This window comes from Tenrec ecaudatus, chromosome 18 (assembly GCF_050624435.1).
Source record: "Tenrec ecaudatus isolate mTenEca1 chromosome 18, mTenEca1.hap1, whole genome shotgun sequence".
NCBI classification, from domain to species: Eukaryota; Metazoa; Chordata; class Mammalia; order Afrosoricida; family Tenrecidae; genus Tenrec; species Tenrec ecaudatus.
The window spans coordinates 756573-781377 of NC_134547.1; the positions used below are offsets into that span (position 1 = coordinate 756573).

The following is a 24805-nucleotide window of genomic DNA, read 5'->3' on the forward strand; positions in this document are numbered from 1 at the left end:
AAATGTTAACTGTCAAATTCAGCAGATGGGTGTATGGGCGTCCACACAATTCTTTGAACTTTCTGCATGTTTGAAACATTAAAAACATTTTTTTAAATTAAGAGAATGTTGAGGTAAAAGAAGTCTAGGAAATTTTGTTATTTTAAGGTTCACACATCTTTGGCTTGGGGACTACTCCTTAGTAGTTAATCCACAAATCATCTAGTCATTGATGTTAAGAAAATTCAGCACATCCTGGTCTACCAGGCCTGGAGGACGATATTCCTGCTCCGAACAGCCAATGCACAGGGTGGACGATATGGCTGATCCCACTGTGAGACATGATGTCCTTCGTTGACCCCATGGCCCTACGGGGGACAACATTGGAGACTCAGTGTCCGGATTAGGCCGGACTGACCCTGCGACACTGGGGCAAAACACTAAAGGCATGTGGCAGAGCAACGGGAGGAACAGAGCAGGGAGCTCCCGAGGGAGTACAAAAGATAGACTCGGGCCAGAGCATGGCACCTATTGGACCTGACTGGACACGCCTAGAGATCAAAAATCAGACCTTGATCTATTTACAGGTTTTTCTTTTTTAAAAATTAATTTACTCTTTTATGGGTCATTGGTTTTCTTTTTTGTTGTCATCGTTGTGTTCTCTTTTGTTGCTTTGTCTTGCTATGCCTTGTTTCTTGGGTGCATATTATTATCTCTGCAGATCTATCTAGATAAGATAGGCTGGATGAACAGCCTGGAGGAGAAAAGAATGGGACTGATGGTTCCAGGGAGACATGGGAGAGGGGGGAGGCAGGAGTAAGGAGGTGGTGTTGACCAACCCAGGGACAAGGGAGCAACAAGTGATCCAAAATTAGTAGCAAGGAGGGTGTGAGAGGCCTGGTAGGGTTTGAGCAAGGGCAATGTAACCCAGAGGAATTACTGAAACCCAAATGAAGGCTGAGCATGATAGTGGGACAAAAGTAAAAGGAAAGAGAGGAACGAACTAGGAGACAAAGGGCATATATAGAGGTCTAAATACAGGCATGTACATATGTAAATATATTTATATAGGATGGTGGGAAAACAGATCTACGTGTATATATTTATAGGTTTAGTATTAAGGCAGCAGGATCGACACTAGAACTCCACTCAAGTACTTACTCAATGCAAGAACACTTTGTTCTATTAAATTGGCATTCCATGATGAACACCTTCCCGAAATGATCACTGAAGACAAATATGTGCATAAGCCAATGTAGTGAAGAAAGCTGATCGTGCCCAGCTATCAAAAGACATCGTGCCTGGGATCTTAAAGGCTTGCAGGTAAACAAGCAGCCATCTAGCTTAGAAGCATCAAAACCCACATGGAAGAAGCACACCAGCCTGTGTGACCACGAGGTGTAGAAGGGACCAGGTATCAAACATCAAAGAACAAAAAATTCTATCAGTGGGTGCCCACCTTCCCTGATATATCGCTGAAGACAAATGTGTACATAAGTAAACGTGAAGAGAACTGATGGTGCCCCGCTATCAAAAGATACAGCGTCTGGGGTCTTAAAGGCTTGAAGATAAACAAGCAGCCATCTAGCTCAGAAGCAACAAAGCCCACATGGAAGAAGCACACCAGCCTGTGTGATCACGAGGTGTCGAAGGGATGAGGTATCAGGTATCAAAGAACAAAAAATCCTATCATTGTAAATGACAGGGAGTGTAGAATGGAGACCCAAAGCCCATTGTAGACAACTGGACACCCCCTCACTGAAGGGTTTCGGGAAGGAGATGAGCCAGTCAAGGTACAGAGTATCAACAATGAAACATACAACTTTCCTCTAGTTCTTAAATGCTTCCTCCCCCCACTATCATACCAATTCTACCTTACAAATCTGGCTAGAACAGAGGATGTACATTGGTACAAATAGGAACTGGGAACACAGGGAATCCAGGACAGATGACCTCTTCAGGACCAGTGGTGAAAGTGGCAACACCGCGAGGGTGGAGAGAAGATGGGGAAGAAAGGGGGAACCGATTACAAGGATCTACATATAACCTCCTCCCTGGAGGAGTGGCGGGGGAGCGGACAACAAAAGCAGGTGAAGGGAGACGTCGGACAGTATAAGGTGACATAATTTATAAGTTATCAAGCGTTCATGAAGGAGGAGTAAGCGGGGAGGGAAGGGAGGAAAATGAGCTGATATTAAGGGCTCAAGCAAAAAGCAAATGTTTTGAGAATGATCATGGTAACAAATGTACGAATGTGCTTGACACAATGGATGTATTGTGATAAGAATTGTATAAGCCCCTCCCCCGCAAAATGATTTTTTTTAAAAGTCCGAAATAAAAATCTTTAAAAATCGGAAAGTACCTGTCACATAATAGGTGGGTATCTACTGCCCCCTACTGTCCAGTGCTGTAGAGTGAGCACGGAACGAGAAAGGCGGTGAGCTTTAGGGCCTTCACCGTCTGTTTTTCCAGAGCATGAACACCGAGGACGCTTTCCCGTTTCATCCAGTGCCCTTCCGCAGTCCTGGGCGCCTGGTACCCACGCTGACCTCTTCAAGACCCAACCATCTGCAGGTGCGCCCCAGTCTCCTCGTCGCAGGAAAAGGGCGCCACCGCCCGAGCTCCTGACGAGGCCTGCGCGCCGAGTAGGTGCGGGGCACTCTGGGAGTTGTAGGCGGGGGGGCCGACCCGCGGGGCTGGGCCAAAGGGCACGGGTGCGCAGTGGCGAGTCACATTCGGCAGCCCGAGTGCCACGCCCACGCCGGAGCGCCTGCGAAGAAAGGTCTGGTGATCACTGCCCTCGGAAATCCTAGGGAGCATCAAACACCACACTCTCACCCATTAACTCCATTCAGGCGCGTAGGGACCTTATAGGACGGCTGCTAGCAGCCCAACTCTTAACCTTCTATGCGACTAGATGTCCTGTCCCGCCCAAATCTTCTCCAAAATAAATGAGATCACCAGGATTGGATTTGACTCCATGTTGTCTGGGGCCATGGTGTTGATCCCGACTCTCACAGTGACCACAAGTACAACAGACAGAACACCACCTGGTCTTGCCCACTCTCCGCCCGCCCCCCAACAGTTTTTGTTACGTTTGAACCCATAATTGCAGCCACTGTGTCAACCCATCTTGTCAAGGATCTTTTACTTCTCTGCCTCCTTTTCTGTTTCCTTTACCAAGCATGATGTCCTGTTTTTTTTAAGGGACTAATTTCTCCTGATAATAAATTCAAAGTACGTGTGAGATGCTTCTTGTTTCTAAGGAGCATTTTGGCTATACTTCTTCCAAGACAGATTGGTTTGTTCTTTTGGCAGTTCATGGTACTTGTAATATTCTTTTTTTTTTTTTAGCATTTTATTGGGAACTCATGCAACTCTTATCACAATCCATACATACATCAATTGGGTAAAGCACATTTGTCCATTCGTTGCCCTCATCATTCTCAAAACATTTGCTCTCCACTTAAGCCCTTGGCATCAGCTCATCATTTTTCCCCTCCCTACCCTCTCTCTCCTTCCTCATGAACCCTTGTTAATTTATGAATTATTATTTTGTCATATCTTGCCCTGTCCGACATCTCCCTTCACCCCCTTTTCTGTTGTCCGTCCCCCAGGGAGGAGGTAGTATGTAGACCCCGGTAATCAGTTCCCCCTTTCCACCCTACCCTCCCTCACCCTCCCGGAATATTCTTTACTAGCTTCATAATGCAACAACATTGATTTTTCTTCCATCTTCCTTATTCAATGCCCAACTTTCACATGCATATAAGACGATTGAAAATACCATGGTTTGGGCCAGGCACACCATAAAACCACTCCATAAACATCAGGATTTATAACACACAATAGAGGAATTCCATCAGATCACACATTTGAGGACAACCACACAATACTGTGAATCATGACCTAGCCCATTTGACACATAACTTAAACCACACGAGATTCCATATACCTTATTTGCATGGACCTCCTGATGATGTAGTTTTTACTCACTGGGCTACGATCTGCATGATTGACAGTTCAAAGCTACGAGCAGTTCTGTGGGAGAAAGAGTGGGGCTTCCTATTCTCTAAACAGTTAACAGTTTCAGGGGTCACTGTAAGTCAGCATTAACTCAGTAGCAGTGAGATCCAATCATTTGTGTGGGAATTACCGACTACAGCTAGAAGGGCCATATTAAGTCATTTTCTGCACTTTGGTACCATAACACCTTCCATTGCAATTGCTAGTTTCCTTTTCAACATTTCTCAGCTTTAGGGCACTTGTTATGCAACACTTAGCAAAAGCTAGTAGGAATAAGCATAAAAGACTGAATGTCTTTTATGAAATGTGAAACAAATTCAAAAGAATATTGTATCAGGGAATGGTTTACACCACCTATCCTGTGAACCTCAGTGGCAGCAACATCCAAGAGGTTGACATTTGATGTACTTTCCAAAACATTCCCACTTGTGATGGTGGTGGTATTTGGTTTTGTTGAACTGGTTCCGACTCATAGCAAACTTAGGTACAACAGATTGGATGGTGCAAGACCAGGTAGTTTTATTTTGTTGTACACAGGGTCACAACTGAATAGACAATCCCTCCCAACAACATCAACAGCTGTTCCAAAACATTAGGAATCACCCCACCAAAGCCCATTGCCAGCAAATCCACTCCAATTCAACCTCACTTCATAGGACAGAATACTCTATAGGGTTTCCAATGCTGTAAATCTTTACAGACATGCACTGCAATGCACAAAATCATTGATAGTGTTTTTATGTTTGGTTGTTTTTGTAACAGTGTCTGTGCGATACAAAAAGGCTTTTCCCCAGTTTTCTCCTCCAAATACATGTCAGACCAAGGACACCGCTTGCAACACATGGTAAATGATTGTAGCACACTTGGAAGCAAACCAGTTAGAAGTTATCTCCCTGAAGGCATCAGCCATCCAGAGCCATCAGACTACTGTCTGGTTCACAGAAGTTGGGGCTCACAGCCTACTGATAAGGATAGTGATTGATTCCCTGGAGAGCCCAGAAAATAGGTCTAGCCAGCTCAAGGAAGATCAAGATTAGGCTGCCATCTTGGATCTAGGATCTGCCTATTTTGTCACATGTGTACCCCTAATATTCCCTCTTCCTATTGTGTGTATACCCCTAGATCATCCCCTTACCATTGCTGTATTGCCTATGGTACAATCCCTTCCTGTGATGTATGTGGCTACCTATAATTATGGGGTTAACATGCCCCCAAGTATGTATAAGCCTGGGTTAGAAATATACTCTTTCTCCTGCCCTCTCCTACTCCCACTTCCACGTGGACCACCAAGAGGGACTGAGGTGAGCATGCTACCATGAAATGTGTCTGACTCCTTTATTTTACTCTCTGTCCTCTCTCTCTTATTCTCTATGACTTTACTATAATATTTATATCTCATCACTGTACAATTGCGCCTACGGAGTCATGATATTGTCAGGGACGGGTTTACCCTGACAAGTGTCATAGATGTAAAATGCTTCCTAATGACAACTAAGGAGTTTAATGTCTAATACTGAGCACTGACTATGTGCCAGGTACTATTCTAAGTGCTTTCGTTTTCTCACCTTTCTTACAACACCCCTCATTTGGTTATGTTCACTTTATGGATGAAGCAACTGCCCAGCGAGCCCCAAAGCGAGCCAGTGGAAAAGCCAAGATTGGACACCCGACAGTCTGCTCCAGTGGCAGTACTGTTAAGCATGGCACTATGTGAACTCTATTTGATCAGGACCAAGTGGAGAATTTTGGATATTAATTAGTAAAAGATTTTTTTTCCTCCTGTAATTTATTGATGAGATACGTTATTTTGCCAGATTTTCTGCAGTTAAATTATACTCCCATTCATAGAACAAACCCTATCTGGCTTTACTGGTTTCCATTCAACATTTTTGCATGTGTATTTCATTTATTAAAAACTATTTTTAATTGTGATTAAGGTGAAAGTTTACAGAGCAAATGGGTTTTCCATTCAATGATTCCTACACAATTTGTTTCATGACATGGATCTCAATTCGCACAATCTAACAGCACTCTTACCGCCATGTTTACCATTTTCACTCATCCTTCTTTCCTAGCCCCTCTGCCCTTCTGAGCTTTATCACTGGACAAATGCTGCCCTTCTGATTGTTCTAGAGAATACTGGCCTCCTTAGTTTCTTCATAGGCCGATTGTTTGGCTGAAAGTTGAGTCATGGGGTGTTTAGTTCCAGGCTTGAAGAGTATATGGTGGTTACAGTCTTAGGGGTTCCACTAATCTCTATCAGACCACTAAATCTGGTCTTTTATATCATTCTGAATTTTGTTCTACATTTTCTCCCATTCTGTCCAGAACCTTCTGTGGTCCCCATCACAGCAGTTGGTCGTAGTTGGGCCCCATCTAATTTATCACAAACTCCAGGTAGTGGAGACTCTGGTTCCCATGATCCATTAGCCCTCTGGATTAATGGTTTACTTGAGCTATTTCTACACAGTTATTTACTCTGGGAGAGAAGAACTTAATAGTCACATCTTGGCCCATTACTTTTCTATTCCTGATATCACAAAATACCACAAACCTAGAGATTTAGAGCAGCAGAGGTACAGCAATAAAGAAGATCTTCAACAAGATGGGCTGATTCAGTCCAGTGGTTGCAACAATGGGTTAAAACATAGAACAATTGTGAGGATGGTGCAGGACCGGGCAGAGTTTCATTCTGTTGCCCACAGAGTCACTATGGGTTGGAACAGACTCGATGGCACCTAAAGACAACTGGTTTTTCACTAACACATCACCTGACAGTTCTGTAGGTCAGATGTCCTAACCAGCTCTCACAAGGCTGAAATCAAGATGTCAGAAGTTTCCATTATTTTCTGAGACTCTAGGTGAGAAGTTGTTACCTTGCTCATTCAGATTGTTGGCAGAGTTAAGTTCCTTGTAGGGCTGAGATCCCCATTTTGTTGCTGGTTGTCAGTTCAGAGCTTCCAGAGGCTGCCCATATTCCTCAGTTTGTGATCCCTTTTCACTACCTCATGGTCAGCAACAATGGGCAAACTCCTCCTCATACTTTGAAATGCTCTGCTTTCATCTTTTCTTTATGAACTCTCATGGACATGTGTGGTAGGCAGAATAGTATCCCATCCCCAAATACATCCACATCTTATTCCCCAGAACTTGCGACTTACCTTACGTTACCTTAAGCTCCCCAAGTGACTTTGCTGTTGTGTACATTATGGATCTTGAGATGTGTATATTATCCTGGATTGTCCAAATGGAACCAATGTCAGCATAAAGGAAAGAGAATCAGAGAAAGAGGTTAGGGAAGCTGAGGTTGGAATGATGTGGCCACAAGCCAAATCATGTAGGCAGCAATTAGAAGCTGGTAAAGGCAATGGAATGAATTCTTCCCTAGAGCCTCTAGAATGAGTGCAGCCCTACTGATGCCTTGAATTAAGCCAAGAAAAACACATTCCAGACTTCTGACCTCCAAAATGTAAGACAATAACTTTGAGTTACTTGTGGTCATCTCTTACAGAAGCAACCAGAATACCTTAAGTAATTTCATAATGCCTCTAACCAGACCACAATTCATACAGAACATTAGAAAATTGAGAATGGAGAAGAACCAACTAAATGCACGGAATATAGAAAAGCACTGACAAGAAACTCTCGTGGAGAGAAGTCTTTCCATAGAGAAAATCTAAGAATGTGACCAATGTGAAGAGGCTTGCAGTACATGAGCAAATCCATATAAAAATATAAACTTTGCATTGGCTGACATTTGGAAGATCATAAGTCCTTCCTTCTTAGTTTGGAAACACTGCTAAAGCCCGCTGGGCATCATAGAAACAGGCAAGCTACCAACTGTAGTTGGATGGTTGTGGCAGTACTTGAGATGCACAGGCCAGGATCCTGCAGGAAAAGAGATAAGTTTACCTCCGAGCCAGCGCTGCTACCGTCCTTGTTCATGCCAGCTCGTGGGAATACGGGTGTTGATATATTATTCATCGTACTTGGATGTTCACATGCCCGCGCGAAATAAAAGAATAAAGTATAGTATGGAAACGTTTTGGCCAAGTATGCAATGAATAAAAAGAAATGGTCTGTAACCAAAACATAGTGTGACACTATGTTTAGCAGACACTATTCCTAATATTATTATATCATGCTGATACATATAAAAAGATGAGCATGTAGTGTGTGTGTGTGTGTGTGTGTGTGTGTGTGTGTGTGTGCGTGCGCGCGCGCGCGCCCCCGGCGCCGTTCCCGGCAGCAGTGAAGGCCGGAACCCCCGGCGCAGGGGGGACGGGGCGGAGCCTCCCCAGGAGTACACATCCGGGTTCCGGCTCCCGCGCATGCGCACTTACCCGAAACATGGCCGCCGCCGGCTGCTTGCGGTGAGTCCTGCTGCGCACGCTAGCTCTTGTGCCTCAGTGTCCTTGCGGGAAGCGGCGTGGCGGCGGGGTCCACCGTGTCCTGCTGGGACTGCGAGCGGCGCTCCCGCCGGCGGGTTTTTCGAGCGTCGGGCTCACAGTTGAGGGGCTTCGGACCGGGTGCCGCTGCCCTCGGGGGTGTGGACGTCCCCCGGCGAGTGTGGATGCGCCGGCAGGTGAGGGTGCCTCGGTCGGCTCCTTCCCTCACGTTGCTCGTGGTCCCGCTCCTGGGGTGTTTGCTTCTCCTCGTCCCCGCTCTGCGGTCCCTTTTTGTTTTGTTAGGGGCTGTGGGGTGTCCAAGGAGCTCCAATGGCCGTGTCGTCATAGCGCGCGGCTGCTAACCGAAGAGTCCGGGGTTCGATCTCTTCGACCCGCGGCTCTGTGAGAGAAAGCCGAGGCCGTCACCTTGCCCCTGTGAAGCTGAGGTTCTGCGCTGCCCCACAGAATCCACTGCAGAGTGGGAGGGTGGTGGTGGTGTGGTGTGTGTGTGTGTGTGTGTGTGTGTGTGTGTGTGTGTGTGTGTGTGTGTGTGTGTGTGCTTTGTGCAGTTCCCAGGGCGGCGGGGGGTGTGGTGTGTGTGTGTGTGTGTGTTTCTGTGCTTTGTGCAGTTTCCCAGAGTCCCACAGTTTTCAGCTAATATTTGCAAAATCCGGTCTTGGCACTACTCCCAGGAGTCGCTGTTAGTGCGTGCCCTCCAGTCAGTCAAATTCATAGGGACCCAACGTACCATAGGAGGACACACTGCCCAGCCTTGCGGTCAGCCTCACCGTTTTATCGGAACCCATGATTGCAGCCATTGTCGCAGTCCGCGTCGTGTAGGACTTATTTTTCCTCGTCTCCCCTCTTTGGCAAGCATGATGTATTTTCCAGAGATTAGGTTGGGGACCGATTTTTCTTTCTTTTCTCCACTTGTTTCCACCAGCTTAGAGTGCACTCATTTCGCGTTCATGTGCTCTCTCTGTGAGTCGTGGTCCATATCCTTTGCCCAGTGCCCTCTCTCCCCAAACATTTTAAAATAAAAAGTTTCAAACATCAGAGAAAAATTGAAACTCTTGGCAGTGTGGGACTAGCTATGTGCTATTTCTCCCTGCCTATTCCTCTAGCCATCCTTTAATCCATCATTTGGGGGAAACACTTCAAAGTAGGTTTCAGATATCATTTGCTTTCTCCCTAAACACTCCCCTGTGCTTAACATGAACTAGATGACGGAATTGACGGGATGGCAGTGACTTTCGTTTGGTTGTTGGAACACATCACTGCGCTTCACATGAACTAGGGACCGAGATTATTCGAACATACTCTGTAATTCTATAATCCCTTCCGTTGTAAGCTTCCCATACTCTTATTTAAGTCTTTGGTCCATTTGGAATTTATTAGTGAGAGGGTGACTGTGTTTAAGAACTAGAAATTGTACTCTTCCCTCCCCCCCTTCTATCTGGAAAGACTGTAGAATAGTTATACCCACTCCGGTTGATGTGTGAGTGTTCCTTCCTATTCTACTAAACTCCTATATGTCCCTGAGATTCTTAAAGGCTCTTTCTGTTCATACTTCCTAGGAGCTCTGGTGATGTATTGATGACCCATTGGACTGCAAACTGTAAGGTCAGCAGTTCAAAATCACCAACAGCTCCACGGTAAAAAAGATGAAAGTGTTTTTCTCCTGTAAAGATTGACAGTCTCAGAAACCCCCAGGGGGCAGTTCTACCCTGTCCTATAGGGTCACTATGAATTGGAATCAACTTGATGGCAGAGTGTGGTTGTTTTTTGTTTTTGTTTTGTCCCTTACTTCCTTGTCCCTGGGTTGTGTGAATGGTTAAGTGCTTGGCCACTAACCAAAAGGTTTTAGTGGTTTGAATCCACCCAGAGGCACCTTGGAAATGTGAAAAGACAAGTTTATTTAAAACCAAGAGTTTATTTCTGCAAAAGTGTTTTATAACCTTATAACACCTGAATTTTTTTTCTCTTTTCTTTTTTTACATTTTATTAGGGACTCATACAACTCTTATCACAATCCATACGTATACATACATCAATTGTATAAAGCACATCCATACATTCCCTGCCCCAATCATTCTCAAAGCATTTGCTCTCCACTTAAGCCCTTTGCATCAGGTCCTCTTTTTTTTCCCCTCCCACCATAACACCTGAATTTTTAATTTCAGAAAAATTGTTTTTATTCTTTACTTTCATAGTCATCGATATATGTTAATATATACATTTAATTAAATGTTACGAAAACGTTGCACTCAGTGTTATAGGGATAAAATGGGGAAAGAGTCAAACTTTTGACAAGTGATTTAAAGCTATAGATACAGACGCTAATACAGGCAAAAACTGAATTTAGTGGGGGTACACGGGTTATTTCTGAAATAAAGCTGCAAGTGGCAAGCTCTGAGCTGACTCCATTTACAGGAGCTGGCTTCCTCTGTAAAGTGCCTCTGTTGTGCTAGGTGCTGCTGAGTTGACTGCTGTCTGGTGATCCTGTAAGCAAAAGAATGAAACACAGCCTGGTCCTGTGCTGTGATCCCCATTGTTGCAGCCACTGTGTCAGTCTGTCTCATTCAGAGTCTTCCTCGTTGTTGTTGCCCTTCTACTGTACCAATCATGATGCCCTCCAAGAACTGGTCTCTACTGAAAACATGTCCAAAATACATGAGATGAAGTCTCACCATCCTTATTTCCAAGGAGCATTCCAACTGTACTTCCTCCAAGACAGTTTTGTTCATCTTTTCTGGCAGTCCATAGTACTTTCAATAATCTTCATCAGCACCGTAATTGAAATGCATTGATTTTCCTCTGGTCTTCCTTGTTTATTTTCCAACCTTCACATGCATATGAGATTATTGAAAATACCATGGTTTGGGTCAGGTACACTTAGGATGGTTATAAGTGACAGGAGTTTGGCTAACTGTACATTTCCAAGAACGGTTTTAAATATAGATAGAGGGTTGTAAAGGAGCATCTACTGGCATTTTCTGAGAACTGGCATTTTCTGAGAACTGGCTGGCCTCTCAAATCACATGGTTCCTGGCAAATTAGATCATTTAGGCACTTGTAACACAGTTTCTGACGTTAGCTAAGCTGAAATTTTACAAAAAATGGTCAAGGCAGCAGTAATGGAGCTAGATGTGCAGTATACTGATGACTTCTGTTAAATTGTGAAATTAAGGAGATATTGAAAAAATAGAACAGCCCCAACTAAAAATGTTAGATATTCTTATACTTAAGGGGAGAAAAAGGATTTAGATACCAAAAAATATAAGCATGCCTTTAACATTCCTAATAGCAACTCTTATAGGAAAGAGTAAGACTGCCCCGTGTGGGATTCCAAGACTGTAACTCTTTATTGGAGTAGGAAGCCTTCTCGCTCTCCCTGGGAGCAGCTGGCGGTTGTGATCTGCTCACAGTAAGCAGCCCAATACGTAGCCCACTGTACTGCTAGAACTTGCTGTGAGTCAGAATTGCCTCAATAGCAGTGAGGGGTTTTTTGTGATATAACATTACTTTATTATTCTACATGTTAGTACATGTAGCCTAACCACAACTTATCTTTCACACCTATGTGAGCAAAGCAAGCAAACCACCGTTTTCTGTAGACTGTTTCTAGATGATAAGGATGATCTGTAACCGGAAGTTTTAGAGAGCTATCAGTCAGTACTACATGATAGAGGCTATCTTGAAAGCTATGAAATGGAATTAAGACATGGAAAGATTCCAGGGACGCTGTGCAGAGACATTCAGAATGGTTCAGCGTCTGACCTACTGGCGTGGGCTGCCCTACAATACCGCCTCTAACAAAACTAGGCTGTCCCGAACCCCTGATACGAGAATTGTTTACCTTTATACAAAGGAGGTTGGGGAAGCGCCAAAATCTGCTTGTGGCGTGTGACCAGGCCGACTTTGGGGGGGTCTGTGCTGTGAGACCAAAGTTCTCACGAGGTTGTCCAAAACCAAAAACACGTCTGCAGTGCTTATGATGGGTCCATGTGTGCTAAATGTGTCTGAGACAGGCTCAAGCGGGCTTTCCTCATTGAAGAGCAGAAAATTGTTGTGAAAGTGTTGAAGGCACAGCACAGGAGTCAGAAAGCTAAATAAACACAACTGAAACTTGTTTGAATAATAAATCAAATGACTTGTTCTGGTTAAAAAAAAAAGACTTGGCGAGATTTGGCCTGGGCATTCACTAGAAGTCTCAGTCTTGTGAGCACCTTAGTTTTTAGAAGAAAGGACTAGTGCTCTATTTGGAAAGATCACAGCATTGAAAACACCTGTGCAGTGCAGCTCTGCTGTGACACAGCTGGGGTTGCTGTAGGTTGACTTTGATTTCATGGGCGACTTGTTTTATATCCGCTATTTCGTTCTTCCCTTCCCGACAGCAGGCTGCCAGTTCCTGGATCATTAGGAAAGGCATTAATTTCGGCAGAGCAGCTCCCAACTCCTTTTCCTCCCTCCCTTTCATTTATGTTTTATTAATCATTTTATTGGCAGCTCTTACAGATATAACAATCCATATTTCAGTTAGATCAAGCACACAATTGCTACCACCACCACTTTCAAATCATTTTCTTTCTTCTTGAACTCTTTGATATCAGCTCCCTTTTCACCCCTGCCACCCACCTTTCATTTCTTTCTCTATTTAATTAAATACATTTATTGGAGGCTCTTACATCTCTTACCACAATCACCTTTCATTTCTTAAGGAGCTGTCTGTGTCTCCCAGGACTCATCCTCTCCCATGTGAATTATAGGATCTGTGTGTCAGATTTCAGTAAAATTCCTTTGGGAGCACTGTTTGAGTGATAGTGAGAAAGATATTGATTGATATTACAGGTTAGTCTGGTAAGAGTCTGATTACAGTGTTGGACCTTCTCATCTGAGTACTGGGTCCAACTCACTGCTTGTATTAGTCTGAGTACTTTAGAGAAACAAGTCCACAGAAATTCTTGTATATGAGAGCGTTTTATATAAAGGTTAAGGGCGCATCAAGGAAACAGCCCAGCCTAGTGCTGCCCAAGCCCACAAGCCCAACATTAACTCATTAACCCATATGTCTAACACCAATCCGCAAAGTCCTCCTCCATCTCACAAAACAGACATAATGATGCCAACTATAGGAGGAAAGCCAAGTCAATGAATGCGTAAGCATCTCAGCGCTGGCAGGGATCTCCACAAGGGTGCTCCAGCACCCAGGGCTGCATCGGGGTAGGTCCATGTGGCTTCTCCTCAGGGATGTCTTGCAGGAAGTGAACCTTGCCGGCTAAAGCAGGGAACTGGCTAAGGCAGCTGCACCCTGGTCCAACCATCAGAAAGCAAGAGACCTGAGAACTTAATAGTCGAGGCTCACTGAGCCATTTATCCCTCCGCCCTTCAATTAATCCCACATGTGTTTATCGGCCAGGTTGGCACAATAAACTAACTACCTCACTGCTTATTCAGATACTCTTTGGAGTCCTTAAATTTTTTTTAAGTTCTCATCACAGAGATAGAGTTAGTTTTTTGTTTTCTATTTTAATCAGATCTAAATAATTAAAACTATTTTCCAAATGGTTATTTTATCAAAGTATTGATTTGGGGTATTATTAGTTATTAATTCAGTAAATATTTCTTCATCACTTACCATGTGCCAAGTTCTGTGCTGGTTGCGTGGACTATCTCTATGAGCAAGCAGACCCACTTATGTTCCAGGGCATCCATTATGCTTGATGATCCGTATCTGTATGTAATTATGTGTTTGCTTTAATGTGAAGTAAAAAAGTAAAACTAGATGTTAGGACTGCCTTAAAGAGACAGGGTGAACTCTCCCACACAGGTTGTGCTTCGGCTGTAGAGACTGACGATCACTCAGACCCATGCACGAATTGTGCATGAAAAGGTTTATTAGACACATAAAATGAAGCTTTCTGGAGACAGCATGGTAGCTTCCAAGCAGATCTAAAAATGTCCAGAGAGAACAAGAAAAGAAGATTGGTTCAGCTTTTTTTTTTTTAATGTGGCTTAGGTGAAAGTTTACACAGTAAAAGTACATATTTTCATGTTTAGACACTTGGGCACATCTACCCTGGAAAGTATAATGAAGCAATTAGGCAACAGAGACTGTAATTTGTATAAAGAAGAGAAAGACAGAATTTATTGTATTTAGTGAAATGGAGTGAAGAAAGTTGTGGGTAGATGTGGTTATAACAGTGTGTGTCAGGTTAAGGAAACACAGACCAAAAAACCCTCCAGTTATGTCCAGTCGATTTCAATTCATAGTGACCCTATAGGACCAAGTAGAACTGTTTCATAGAGTTTGTAGGCTTTAAACATCCCTGGAAGTTGCTACCTCTTTTCCTGTGGAGTAAATGATGGGTTTAAACTTGATCTTTTTGTTAGCAGTCCAGTGCTTAATCCACTGTGCCACCAGGACCCTTTGGATACAGACTAAGGGGAAAAAAACAAAAAACAAAAACCATACCAACTGCTGTTAAGTTGATTCTGACTCATGGTAACCCAATAGGACAGAGTAGAACTTCTCCATTGGGTTTCAGAGGCTGTAAATCTTTTAGAAAGCAGACTGCTTCATCTGTCTTAACCTGAGCAGCTGGTGGATTTGAACTGCTGACTCTTTGGTTAGTAGCCCGTGATAACCCATTGTACCACCCAGGCTCTGTGGACACAAACCAGATGGATTACATTGGATCAAAGGAAGAAGCTGGCTGTTTAAGTACTAACTCAGTCACACCACCCCAGTGGTCCAGATAACCTGGGTCTTCTCCACAGGGCGAGAGTCGCTTGTTCCCCATGCTCTGATTCGGAGTAGCATTGGCATGGTATGTCATAAAAAACAATTTTCTAAAAATAAATAATAATAATAAGTGAAAGTTTTCTAGTCTCTATGCCGCAGCACGTGTTGGGACAGGGTTCAGTATGTACAGCACTTTGAAGCCCACCCCGGCCAGCAGTGAAAGAGAATAGAAGGAAGGTTGGGAAAGACAGTAGTAATTACTTGCATCGGGAGCTTCAAACAGGTGGGGATGTCAGGGTTTGGGTGAGGGAGAAAGAGTGATAAAAAGAGAACTGTAAGATATAGATCTTAAATTTTGTGTGTTTGTGTGTGTGCGTGTGTGTGTGTGTGTGTGTGCGTGCATTCCTCACTACCGTTGAGTTGACTCATGGTAACCCTGTCTAACATTTTTGAGGCTGTAAATCTTTATGGGAGCAGGTAGCCTTATCTTCTTCCTTTGGAGTGATTGGTAGGTTTGAACCACCAACCTTGCAGTTAGCATCCCAATGCTTAGCCAACACCACCAGGCCTTTATTTTTAAAATCATTTTATTAGGGGCTCATACAATTCTTCTCACAATCCGTACATACATCAATTATGTAAAGCACATTTGTACATTCATTGCCCTCATCATTCTCAAAATATTTGCTTTCCACTTAAGCCCCTGGCATCAGGTCCTCATTTTTCCCCTCCCTCGCCCTCTCCCCTCCCTCATGAACCCTTGATAATTTATAAATTATTATTTTGTCATATCTTGCCCTGTCCAATGTCTCCCTTCACCCACTTTTCTGTTGTCCGTCCCCCAGGGAGGAGGTCACATATAGATCCTTGTAATCGGTTCCCCCTTTCCAACCCACCCTCCCTCTACCCTCCCAGTATTGCCACTCGCACCACTGGTCCTGAAGGGATCATCCACCCTGGATTCCCTGTTCCTGTCTGTACCAGTGTACATCCTCTGCTCTAGCCAGACTTGCAAGGTAGAATTGGGATCATGATAGTGGGAAGGGGAAGCATTTAGGGACTAGAGGAAAGTTGTATTTTTCATCATTGCTACATCGTACTCTGACTGGCTTGTCTCCACTCTGCACTCCTATGATATGATATTTTTGTTCTGATGATGCCTGATATCTGATCCCTTTGACACCTCGTGATCGCACAGGCTGGTGTGCTTCTTCCATGTGGGCCTTGTTGCTTCTGAGCTACATGGCCACTTGTTTACCTTCAAGCCTTTAAGACCCCGGATGCTATATCTTTTGATAGCTGGGCACCATCAGCTTTCTTCACCACATTTGCTTATGTATCCATTTGTTTTCAGTGATCATGTCATGGAGGTAAGCACACAATGATAGGATTTTTTGTTCTTTAATGCCTGTTAACTGATCCCTTCTGCTTCTCGGGATCACACAGGCTGGTGTGCTTCTTCCATGTGGGCTTTGTTACTTCTGAGCTAGATGGCCGTTTGTTTACCACCATCAGTCCTTTATATACATGTGTGTATACAGATACACAGATATACAGAGAAAAACATTAATATGAATTTTTTACAACACAGTTTTCATACCATTGTATGGAAATATGTAGATGGTTGTGATTGTCAGGCATTGAATTGTTGTGTGTGTCGTCCCCATTCCCCTCCCTCCCTGCAAATATGTGCCAACTTGGTTGGACCATGATTCTGAGTTGTTTGACAGTTATGCAGTCTTGTGATTTGGTAGTTATTAATCATGTAATCATTCCCCATGAGCTGACCTGATCAGCCAATCATTTGTAAAGGGAGTAGGATAGAATGCAACAGCCCTTATCAGGTCACCGCTATGATCTAATGTGAGGGACATTCTCCTGAGATGTTCTCTATGTCACCCTTTGTCTTACAAGAGAGCAGCAAGCAGAGAAGCGAGGCCTCAAGACCACCAAGAAAGAAGAGCCTGACGTGGAGTGCGTACTCCAGACTCTTGGAGTCCTGTGCTGAGACCCTTCTAGACACGGGTGAAGACTGATGCGGAGTCAAATGGAGATGTTCAAGGAATGCCAGCCAATCGATGCTTAAAGGAGACAAAGGCCTTTCTCTCACACTGTGAGCAGCATAAGCTTTCCCCTAGAGCCAGTGCCCTGAATTCAGACTTCTACCTTCCTAGACTGACAAGAGAATAAGTTTCTCTTTGTTAAAGCTATCTGTTTGTGATATTTCTCTTATAGTAGCACCAATAACTAAAAGCAAACAGAAACACCCACTGCTAAGTCTATTGCAGTCCATAGGAACCCTGTAGAACAGAACTACCCCCTGGGTTTTTGAGACTTTCCGTCTTTACAGAAACAGAAAACCTCGGGCACGATATAACAAAATAATAATTTGTAAATTATTAAGGGCTCATGAGGGAGTGGGGAGCGGGGAGGGAGGGGAATAAAAAAGAGGACCTGATGCAAAGGGCTTAAGTGGAGAGCACATGCTTTGAAAATGGTGAGGGCAAAGAATATACCGATGCGCTTTACACAATTGATGTATGTATGGATTGTGGTAAGAGTTGTATGAGCCCCTAATAAAATGTTAAAAAACAAACAGACAACCTCATCTTTCTCCCCCGGAGTGGCTGTTAGGTTCAAACTGCTGACCTTTCCGTGAGCAGCTCAATGGGTAACCCACTAAAGCTTTAGGGCTCCTTCTAGAAAACTGAGACCTCCATTTTTAAAGTTTTTGTAAGATTTTAAAAGTTCTTGCAAGAGTTCTTTCTCTCGCCTAGACATAAATTCCCCTATCAGATGTGACTTGAAAATAGTTCCGCCCATGCCGTTAGTTGGCTTTTCATTTTCATGATGGTGTTTATATCTTATTTAAGTCAAAGGTGTATCTATTATAGATTAAGTTGAAGTCACTTTTTCTCCTTGAGACCTATTCCCCTCTTTGACCCTGAGATAGACGCCATCCTGACTTTGGTAGGCATCTTGCCAGAGTGTTTTATATTTTCATTTCCAGATGTATGCATACATATATTCCCTTTTATACTCCCTATACAGCCTGCCCTTTTTGTCAGTAGGTTTTATTACTCTTCTCTCCCTGTACATCAATGTGTTTTTACCTCGACGTTATCAATATCTGGGGCCAGATAATTCTTTGTGGTGAGGCCTGCCCTGTATTGCACGGTATTTAGCAGCATACCTGACCTCTACCTATTAGCTCCCTAAACAACTAAAAATGTTCCCATACATATTCCCTATGTCACGTGGAGGTGAACTGTCCTGGGTCAGCACCACTGTACTCCAGGTAGATACACTTCGCGTTTGTTCCTGTATATCTGGCTTGGCCATGTCTAGCACCAACCATAAGCAACATAAAGACTTCAGAACATTTGGTTCTATTGTCCCTTTCTCATGTCACTGGCCATTGTGCCCAGTATTTTTTTCTCCTTTGTTGTTGGTTAACCACTTTAATGTATTATTGCGGCATTTTATACAGTCACTGCTAGATTGATTTACATGCACACTCGCCAATTCCCTTTTCTTTCCATGCCCCCCTTCAGCATTTAATTTCTTTCTTGAAGAACAAACAATTTCAATTTATTTGGTGACTAATACTGTTGAGCTAGACACTGAATAAAAAGACCAAAGAATTGAAGAAGACTCTCAGTGAAATGGATTGATGGCAGTGGCTGCAACAATGATTTCAAATGTAATAATGTGAGGATGACCCAGGACTGGACAGTGTTTTCTGTTGTACATAAAGTCATTAGGAGTCGGAACTGATTTCATCCTAACAACAACGATGGGGAGTCCTAGTGGCACAATGGTTAAAAGCTTGACTTACCTGAAAGGTCAGCAGGTTGAATCAACTAGCTGCTCCATGAGAGAAATAGAGCTGCTTCTGGAAAGATTACAGCTTTGGAGACTGTATGAAGCAGTTCCCCTTTTGTTCTGTAGAGTTGTTATGAGTCAGAATTGACAGCAGTGGATTGTTGTAGGTATAAATATATTTTATTTTTTTGAAGTCTTTTGTCTTTCCTTTACTCTTGAAGTATCGTATATATGACAATTTTCCTATCAGCACTTTGAATGTAATTTTCCATTATCTGTGGGTTTTGATTTTTACTACCGAGTGGTTCATCATGATAATTTTCATTCATATGCCAGTAGCCTTCTTGCTATCTTTTAAGATCATTGCCTTAGAGATGATTGATGTTCATTTATCCTGCTTGGCACTCATGTTTTCTGAGACACCTAGAAATGGGATTGCTGGGCAGTAGAGTATGCCCATTTTATGTTTCACAGTTGTCATTGGGTGCCATTGAATCAGGTTTTGACTCGTGGTGACCATGTGATAGAGTAGGAGTGCTCCACAGGGTCTCTTAGGCTGTAATCTTTACCCAAGCAAATTACCAGGTCTTTTCTCCCATGGAATTGTTGCCAGCAGCCCGGTTACCAAATCTATTCCCACAGGACTTTATCAGGCTTGATAGTATCACTTGTTTTCTATTCACTCATAGGAAATGCTTATATTAGATTTTTTATTAGATTTTTTAAAGTGACAGTTTGTATTTACCTAAATGATAGTGAATATGAGCAGAATTTTATACTTTTAGGACATTCCAGTTCTCTCTCCAGGAATTGATTTTGTGCCCTTTGTCAAATTTTCCTTCCTTCTTTATCCTTCTGTGTATTTTCTTACTCTTCTGTAGGAATTATTTATATATCCCAGGCTTTAATACTTTAACATTTTATAGGGTCTTATTTCACAATGCGCCACTTGTAATTTGGCTTATTGTAGGTTTTACTGTATGACAGTTTTAAATGTTTGTCAAATATAGGCATCCTTATCTTTATGGTATTGCATGTTGTGATATTTATGTTAAGGTTCTATCCAGATGTAATTTGAAAAATATATTTCCTGAGATAAGGGCCTGATTTTTATTTACAACCAATTAACAGCAATCATTGAGAAGTTAAAACTTTTAATTGAAATGATTCTTTTAACATATATAAATTCTATATGTTTTAGATTCTTAATGTACTCATATTTATTCATTTCTATTTCAGGACCCTGCTCTCTCTTACTGTCTTTTTATACCATGCTTTGATATCTAGTAGGGAAAGTGCCCTGTTTGTTCCATTTGAGAACTATATTGGTTTGTATTGCATGTTCATTCTGTTGTGTAGATTCTGGAATCAATTGTCAGGCTCAACAGAAAAATCATTAAAGGCCTTCAAGTTGCCTAGACTTCATAGAGAAGTAAGAAGGGACCCTTAGGCATGTGCTTCTGTTTTTCAGGTTTTCTTTCTGTTCTTCACTTGATCTAATCCTGTCTTGAGTGCTGAATCCTTGGAGAGACCTAGATTTTCTGATTTGGGGGAGAAGATCACAAGAGTGACCATTTTGACAATAGAAGGTCTTATGGTGAGAAAGCACCTGAACTTTTTTATGAGAAACCCAGCCCTGACTCTGTAACATGACATCTAAACGTTTCTGCTGCTGAAGGAATGATCACTCTCACCACAGTTCGAGTGAAGACTGTGTGACCAACATTCTCATACGCATACTGTAAAGCAGGTTTTGGAAATGTGGACTGGTTGTCAGGATGGGCAGTGGATGATGGGAAAAAGAACAAGATGGCTGAGCTAGTGTTACAGTATGAGTAATGATGCCCAGCTCATATTATTTTCTCTCAATACTAGCCCTCCAGCCTATTCTGGCTCTCTTCTCTGGGCCAGACCCTTCAGCTACAGCATGGAAAAGTTAACCTGGCTCTCTGTGAACCTATTTTTTCATTCAACTTTCTCACTTCTCCATTGAAAAATCTGAATTAAAAAAAAAAAGTGTATATAAAAGCACATTCACCCACCTGTTCCAACCAACATTTTTTCCTTGTTCAAAGAAAACTTTATCTATTTACTTCTTTCTTTTTTCCAGCCTGGAGTGCAAGTCTGAAAATGACATCTCAGAATATTCCTGGGGAAGAACTATCCTGTAAAGTAAAGATGGAAGAATTTACAACAGAGGGTCCTCATTTCTTTCCTCTATGCAACAATTGGGACTATGAGAACCAGGAAGGAATTTTGAGGCAAATGGTTTTAACTCAAGATAAACCAGGGACTCAGGAAGTCATCTGTGAATATCGTGGATTCAGAACACATATGAGTACAGGCCCAGAACTTCCACCATCTCAGAGAGTTCCCATAGCAAGTGGTTTCCACATACTTGACTCCGAGGTAGATTTGGATTGTAATGAAGCCTGTGTAGCTAAGAGAACTGGTGAAAGTGATGCCTGTGAAAAAGCCTTCAGCCAGTCTGTTGACATTCTTCAACTAGGAAGACTCCAAACAAAAGAGAAACTATATAAACACTCTGATAGTGTTCCTTCTTTCAACCATTTTACTCCACTTGGTGAACAAAGAATAATGAAAAGAAGCAAGAAACTTTATGGAGGTAAGGACTTTGGTGACATCTTTGCCTTAAGTTCACCGCTTAATGAAAACAGGAGTAGTCACCCTGGAGAGAAGCTGTATAAATGTGCTGAATGTGACAAGTGCTTCAAACGGAACTCTTCTCTTGTGTTGCATCATCGAACTCACACTGGAGAGAAACCTTATAGTTGTAATGAATGTGGAAAGTCTTTCTCGAAGAACTACAACCTGATAGTTCATCAAAGGATTCATACAGGAGAGAAGCCCTATAAATGTAGCAAGTGTGGGAAAGCCTTCAGTGATGGGTCAGCTCTAACACAGCACCAGAGAATTCACACGGGAGAAAAACCATACGGATGTCTAGAATGCGGAAAAACCTTCAACCGAAATTCATCTCTTATTTTGCATCAAAGAACTCACACGGGGGAAAAACCATACAGATGCAATGAGTGTGGGAAACCCTTCACTGATATTTCCCATCTCACTGTGCATCTCAGAATCCATACAGGGGAGAAGCCATATGAATGTAGCAGATGTGGAAAGGCTTTCCGAGATGGCTCATATCTTACTCAACATGAGAGGACTCACACTGGAGAGAAGCCTTTTGCGTGTGCAGAGTGTGGGAAATCATTTAACCGAAATTCTCATCTCATCGTGCATCAGAAAATCCATTCTGGGGAAAAACCATTTGAGTGTAAAGAGTGTGGAAAAACCTTCATTGAGAGTGCTTACCTCATCAGGCACCAGAGGATTCATACTGGTGAGAAGCCCTATGGCTGTAACCAGTGTCAGAAACTTTTCAGGAACATTGCTGGTCTCATCCGCCACCAGAGGACACATACTGGAGAGAAGCCCTATGAGTGTAATCAGTGTGGCAAAGCTTTCAGAGATAGCTCCTGCCTGGCCAAACATCAGAGAATTCACTCTAAGGAGACCCCATACCAATGTTCAGAATGTGGAAAATCCTTCAAGCAGAACTCTCATCTGGCAATACACCAGAGACTCCATAGCAGAGAGACTCCCAGCCAATGTCCTCAGTGTGGGAAAATGTTCAGAAGGAGCTCTTCCCTCATCCGACATAAAAGGACACACCTTGGAGAGAAACCTACAGGACTATCATGAATATGGGCCACACTCTTCTGACTTTTCAGAGACCTGTATGAAATAGTACATCTTCAGGTGTGACTTCTCCCTGGTTAGTAGAAAAATTTCTTCAAACTCTCCAGTGAATTGAATGTGAGACATTCCTTATTCACATGGTTAAATCTATAATTGGGAAATCCTGGAGAGAACATAGAATGGTTATAAATGTGAAAAGAGGCTTCAGGGATAATTCAGTGGTGTAGTGGTTAGGCTGTGATCTGCATGGTCGGCAGTTCAAAACCACCAGCAGCTTTGCAGGAGAAAAGACTCTATTTCTGTAAATAGTTATAGTTTCAGAAACCCACAGGGGGTCACGATACGAGTCAGCACTGACTCGATAGCAGTGAGTGGCTATTCCAAGTGTGGCAGCTCATACACTGGAATAAAACCAGTGAACATGAGAAAGTTTCCCTGAACACCTGTCCACTTTTGCATCAGAATGCTTAAAGTAGAGCCTTGAAAGTGTTCAGTAAGTATTCAGTATGAAGAATCCTTCAGTAGAGAGCTGCCACCTTATTGTACATACACAAGCAGACTATTACCAGAGTCAAGTCTTCTAAATGTAGTCAGTGAGAAAACTTGTGTTCAAACTCCTTTCTGTGTCAGCAAAGCCATTCTAATGATGGAGACCTGAAATGTTTCATCCCGCAGAAACCATTTGAATATATTTCTGTACAAAATCTCGAATGATTATAGTGCTACCAGAATGTAAAGGATTCATCTTAAGATGGGACAGTGGGTTAGGAAGTTGCTTATGATCAGTTACATAATTTACTTTAAGAAAAGAAACTAAAATAGGCTCCTACTAAGATGGGGGGTGCTCTTGCCAAGAAATATATTGATTTAACTGTTGAAACAAACCAAGAATTTGGCTTACTAAGTGTATATTATCTCTGTTCATTAGGACACTCACAAATTGTTTCCAGTAGCCAATCTGAACCATCATTTTAGAGTTATTGTCACATTGACAATATAATACTGCAGGCAAGAAAAAGTCACAAAGTTGAAGATTCGTTGTTAATCCAGGTGTGTAAACACATGCATATAAGGTCATAGATTGGAAGTGAAAGACTGATATATGAAAAAAGTGATTTTTCTAAGCTACTGAAATTCTGTGTTTCCCCCCCCCCCCCCCCATCACACAGCATATATTGTTTCTATAGTAATTTGATAATAAAGTTTAAAAGCCAGAAGGATGAAGTTTGCATTTCTTTGGACCTCTCTGATCAGTCAGGCTAGATCAGGAACACAGGGCAGCAGTTAGCATGGAAAGAGTCTTGAAGATGGAATCCCATAACCCACTACATGAGAATCCTTTTCTTCTTTGGGACTTGGATTATTGCCTCATTGGGTAGGGTAGAATGGATCTTAAGGAATGGGGAACAGGAGACTGCTTAAGAGTTTGAGATTGCATGAACACATCCTTACTCAGAAGTGTAGTACCAGCCAGAGGAGATCTAGTCACGCTGGTAGCCTTAAATACCCTTGGGTAGCTTCCCTTGAAATTCTACCAAGCCCCTTATCACCTTTGTTCTCAGACTCTTATTGAAGAAGGCTTAAAAGTGCAGATCTCTGAGCTCAAGAAGAGTTACTCGAGCTAGAAACTGGTCAGGTGTCTCAGAATTTCTATGTGAGTGTTCATCTTTGACAGGAAGATCCCATCAGGTGAGCCCAAAAGCAAAGATAAAAGGTGAGCCTTAGCCCTACCTACATTGGGGGGGAGGGGAGGATGTGAGTGAGCTTTCTCTCCTACCCCCTGCCCCTGTCATTCACCCAGAGTAAGAAAAGCATTGGACATGGTAAGGTCATTTAAAGAGAGCATATTGAATGTATGTGTTTATCTTGATGTTAAGGGCATTGGGCTCACGAAAAACAACACTACTCCATGCATCGTAGAAACAGGCTATATAGAAGAGTAGATCCTGTCATGCCCTCAAACAGTAAGCCACAATGCTTAGGAAAAAGCATTAGCTACACAACTTTACAGTTGCTAATGAACTAGCTGTATTTTCTTTAAGTGAGCCACAGTACTTGACCGGACTACTTGTTTTTTAAGAAGTGAGTCTTCCTCTTTATAGAGTTGCTTGAATAGTAT

The 24805-nt window shown here is 42.7% G+C and overlaps 1 protein-coding gene and 1 long non-coding RNA gene across 5 annotated transcripts; one reads left to right on the plus strand and one right to left on the minus strand.

Moving 5' to 3' along the window:
* Positions 1-612: 612 nt before the first annotated feature.
* Positions 613-8194, minus strand: LOC142431510 (uncharacterized). The gene is made up of 3 exons (XR_012780840.1): positions 7918-8194; positions 7167-7239; positions 613-2749 (listed from the first exon to the last, which is right to left on the minus strand). It is a non-coding gene; the product is annotated as an uncharacterized LOC142431510 (long non-coding RNA).
* Positions 8195-8345: 151 nt separating this feature from the next.
* On the plus strand, positions 8346-23799 carry ZNF329 (zinc finger protein 329). 4 transcript variants are annotated; one of them, XM_075536481.1, is made up of 4 exons: positions 8474-8590; positions 17053-17251; positions 20435-20560; positions 21074-23799. In XM_075536481.1, exon 4 carries the CDS (start codon positions 21094-21096, stop codon positions 22687-22689), a length of 1596 nt encoding a protein of 531 aa, XP_075392596.1. In that variant the 5' UTR covers positions 8474-8590; positions 17053-17251; positions 20435-20560; positions 21074-21093; the 3' UTR covers positions 22690-23799. The 4 variants fall into 4 exon arrangements, with proteins under 4 accessions (XP_075392597.1, XP_075392599.1, XP_075392596.1 ...); XM_075536480.1 differs by lacking the exon at positions 20435-20560; XM_075536482.1 differs by lacking the exons at positions 8474-8590; positions 17053-17251; positions 20435-20560 and adding an exon at positions 8346-8378.
* The last annotated feature ends 1006 nt before the right edge of the window (positions 23800-24805 follow it).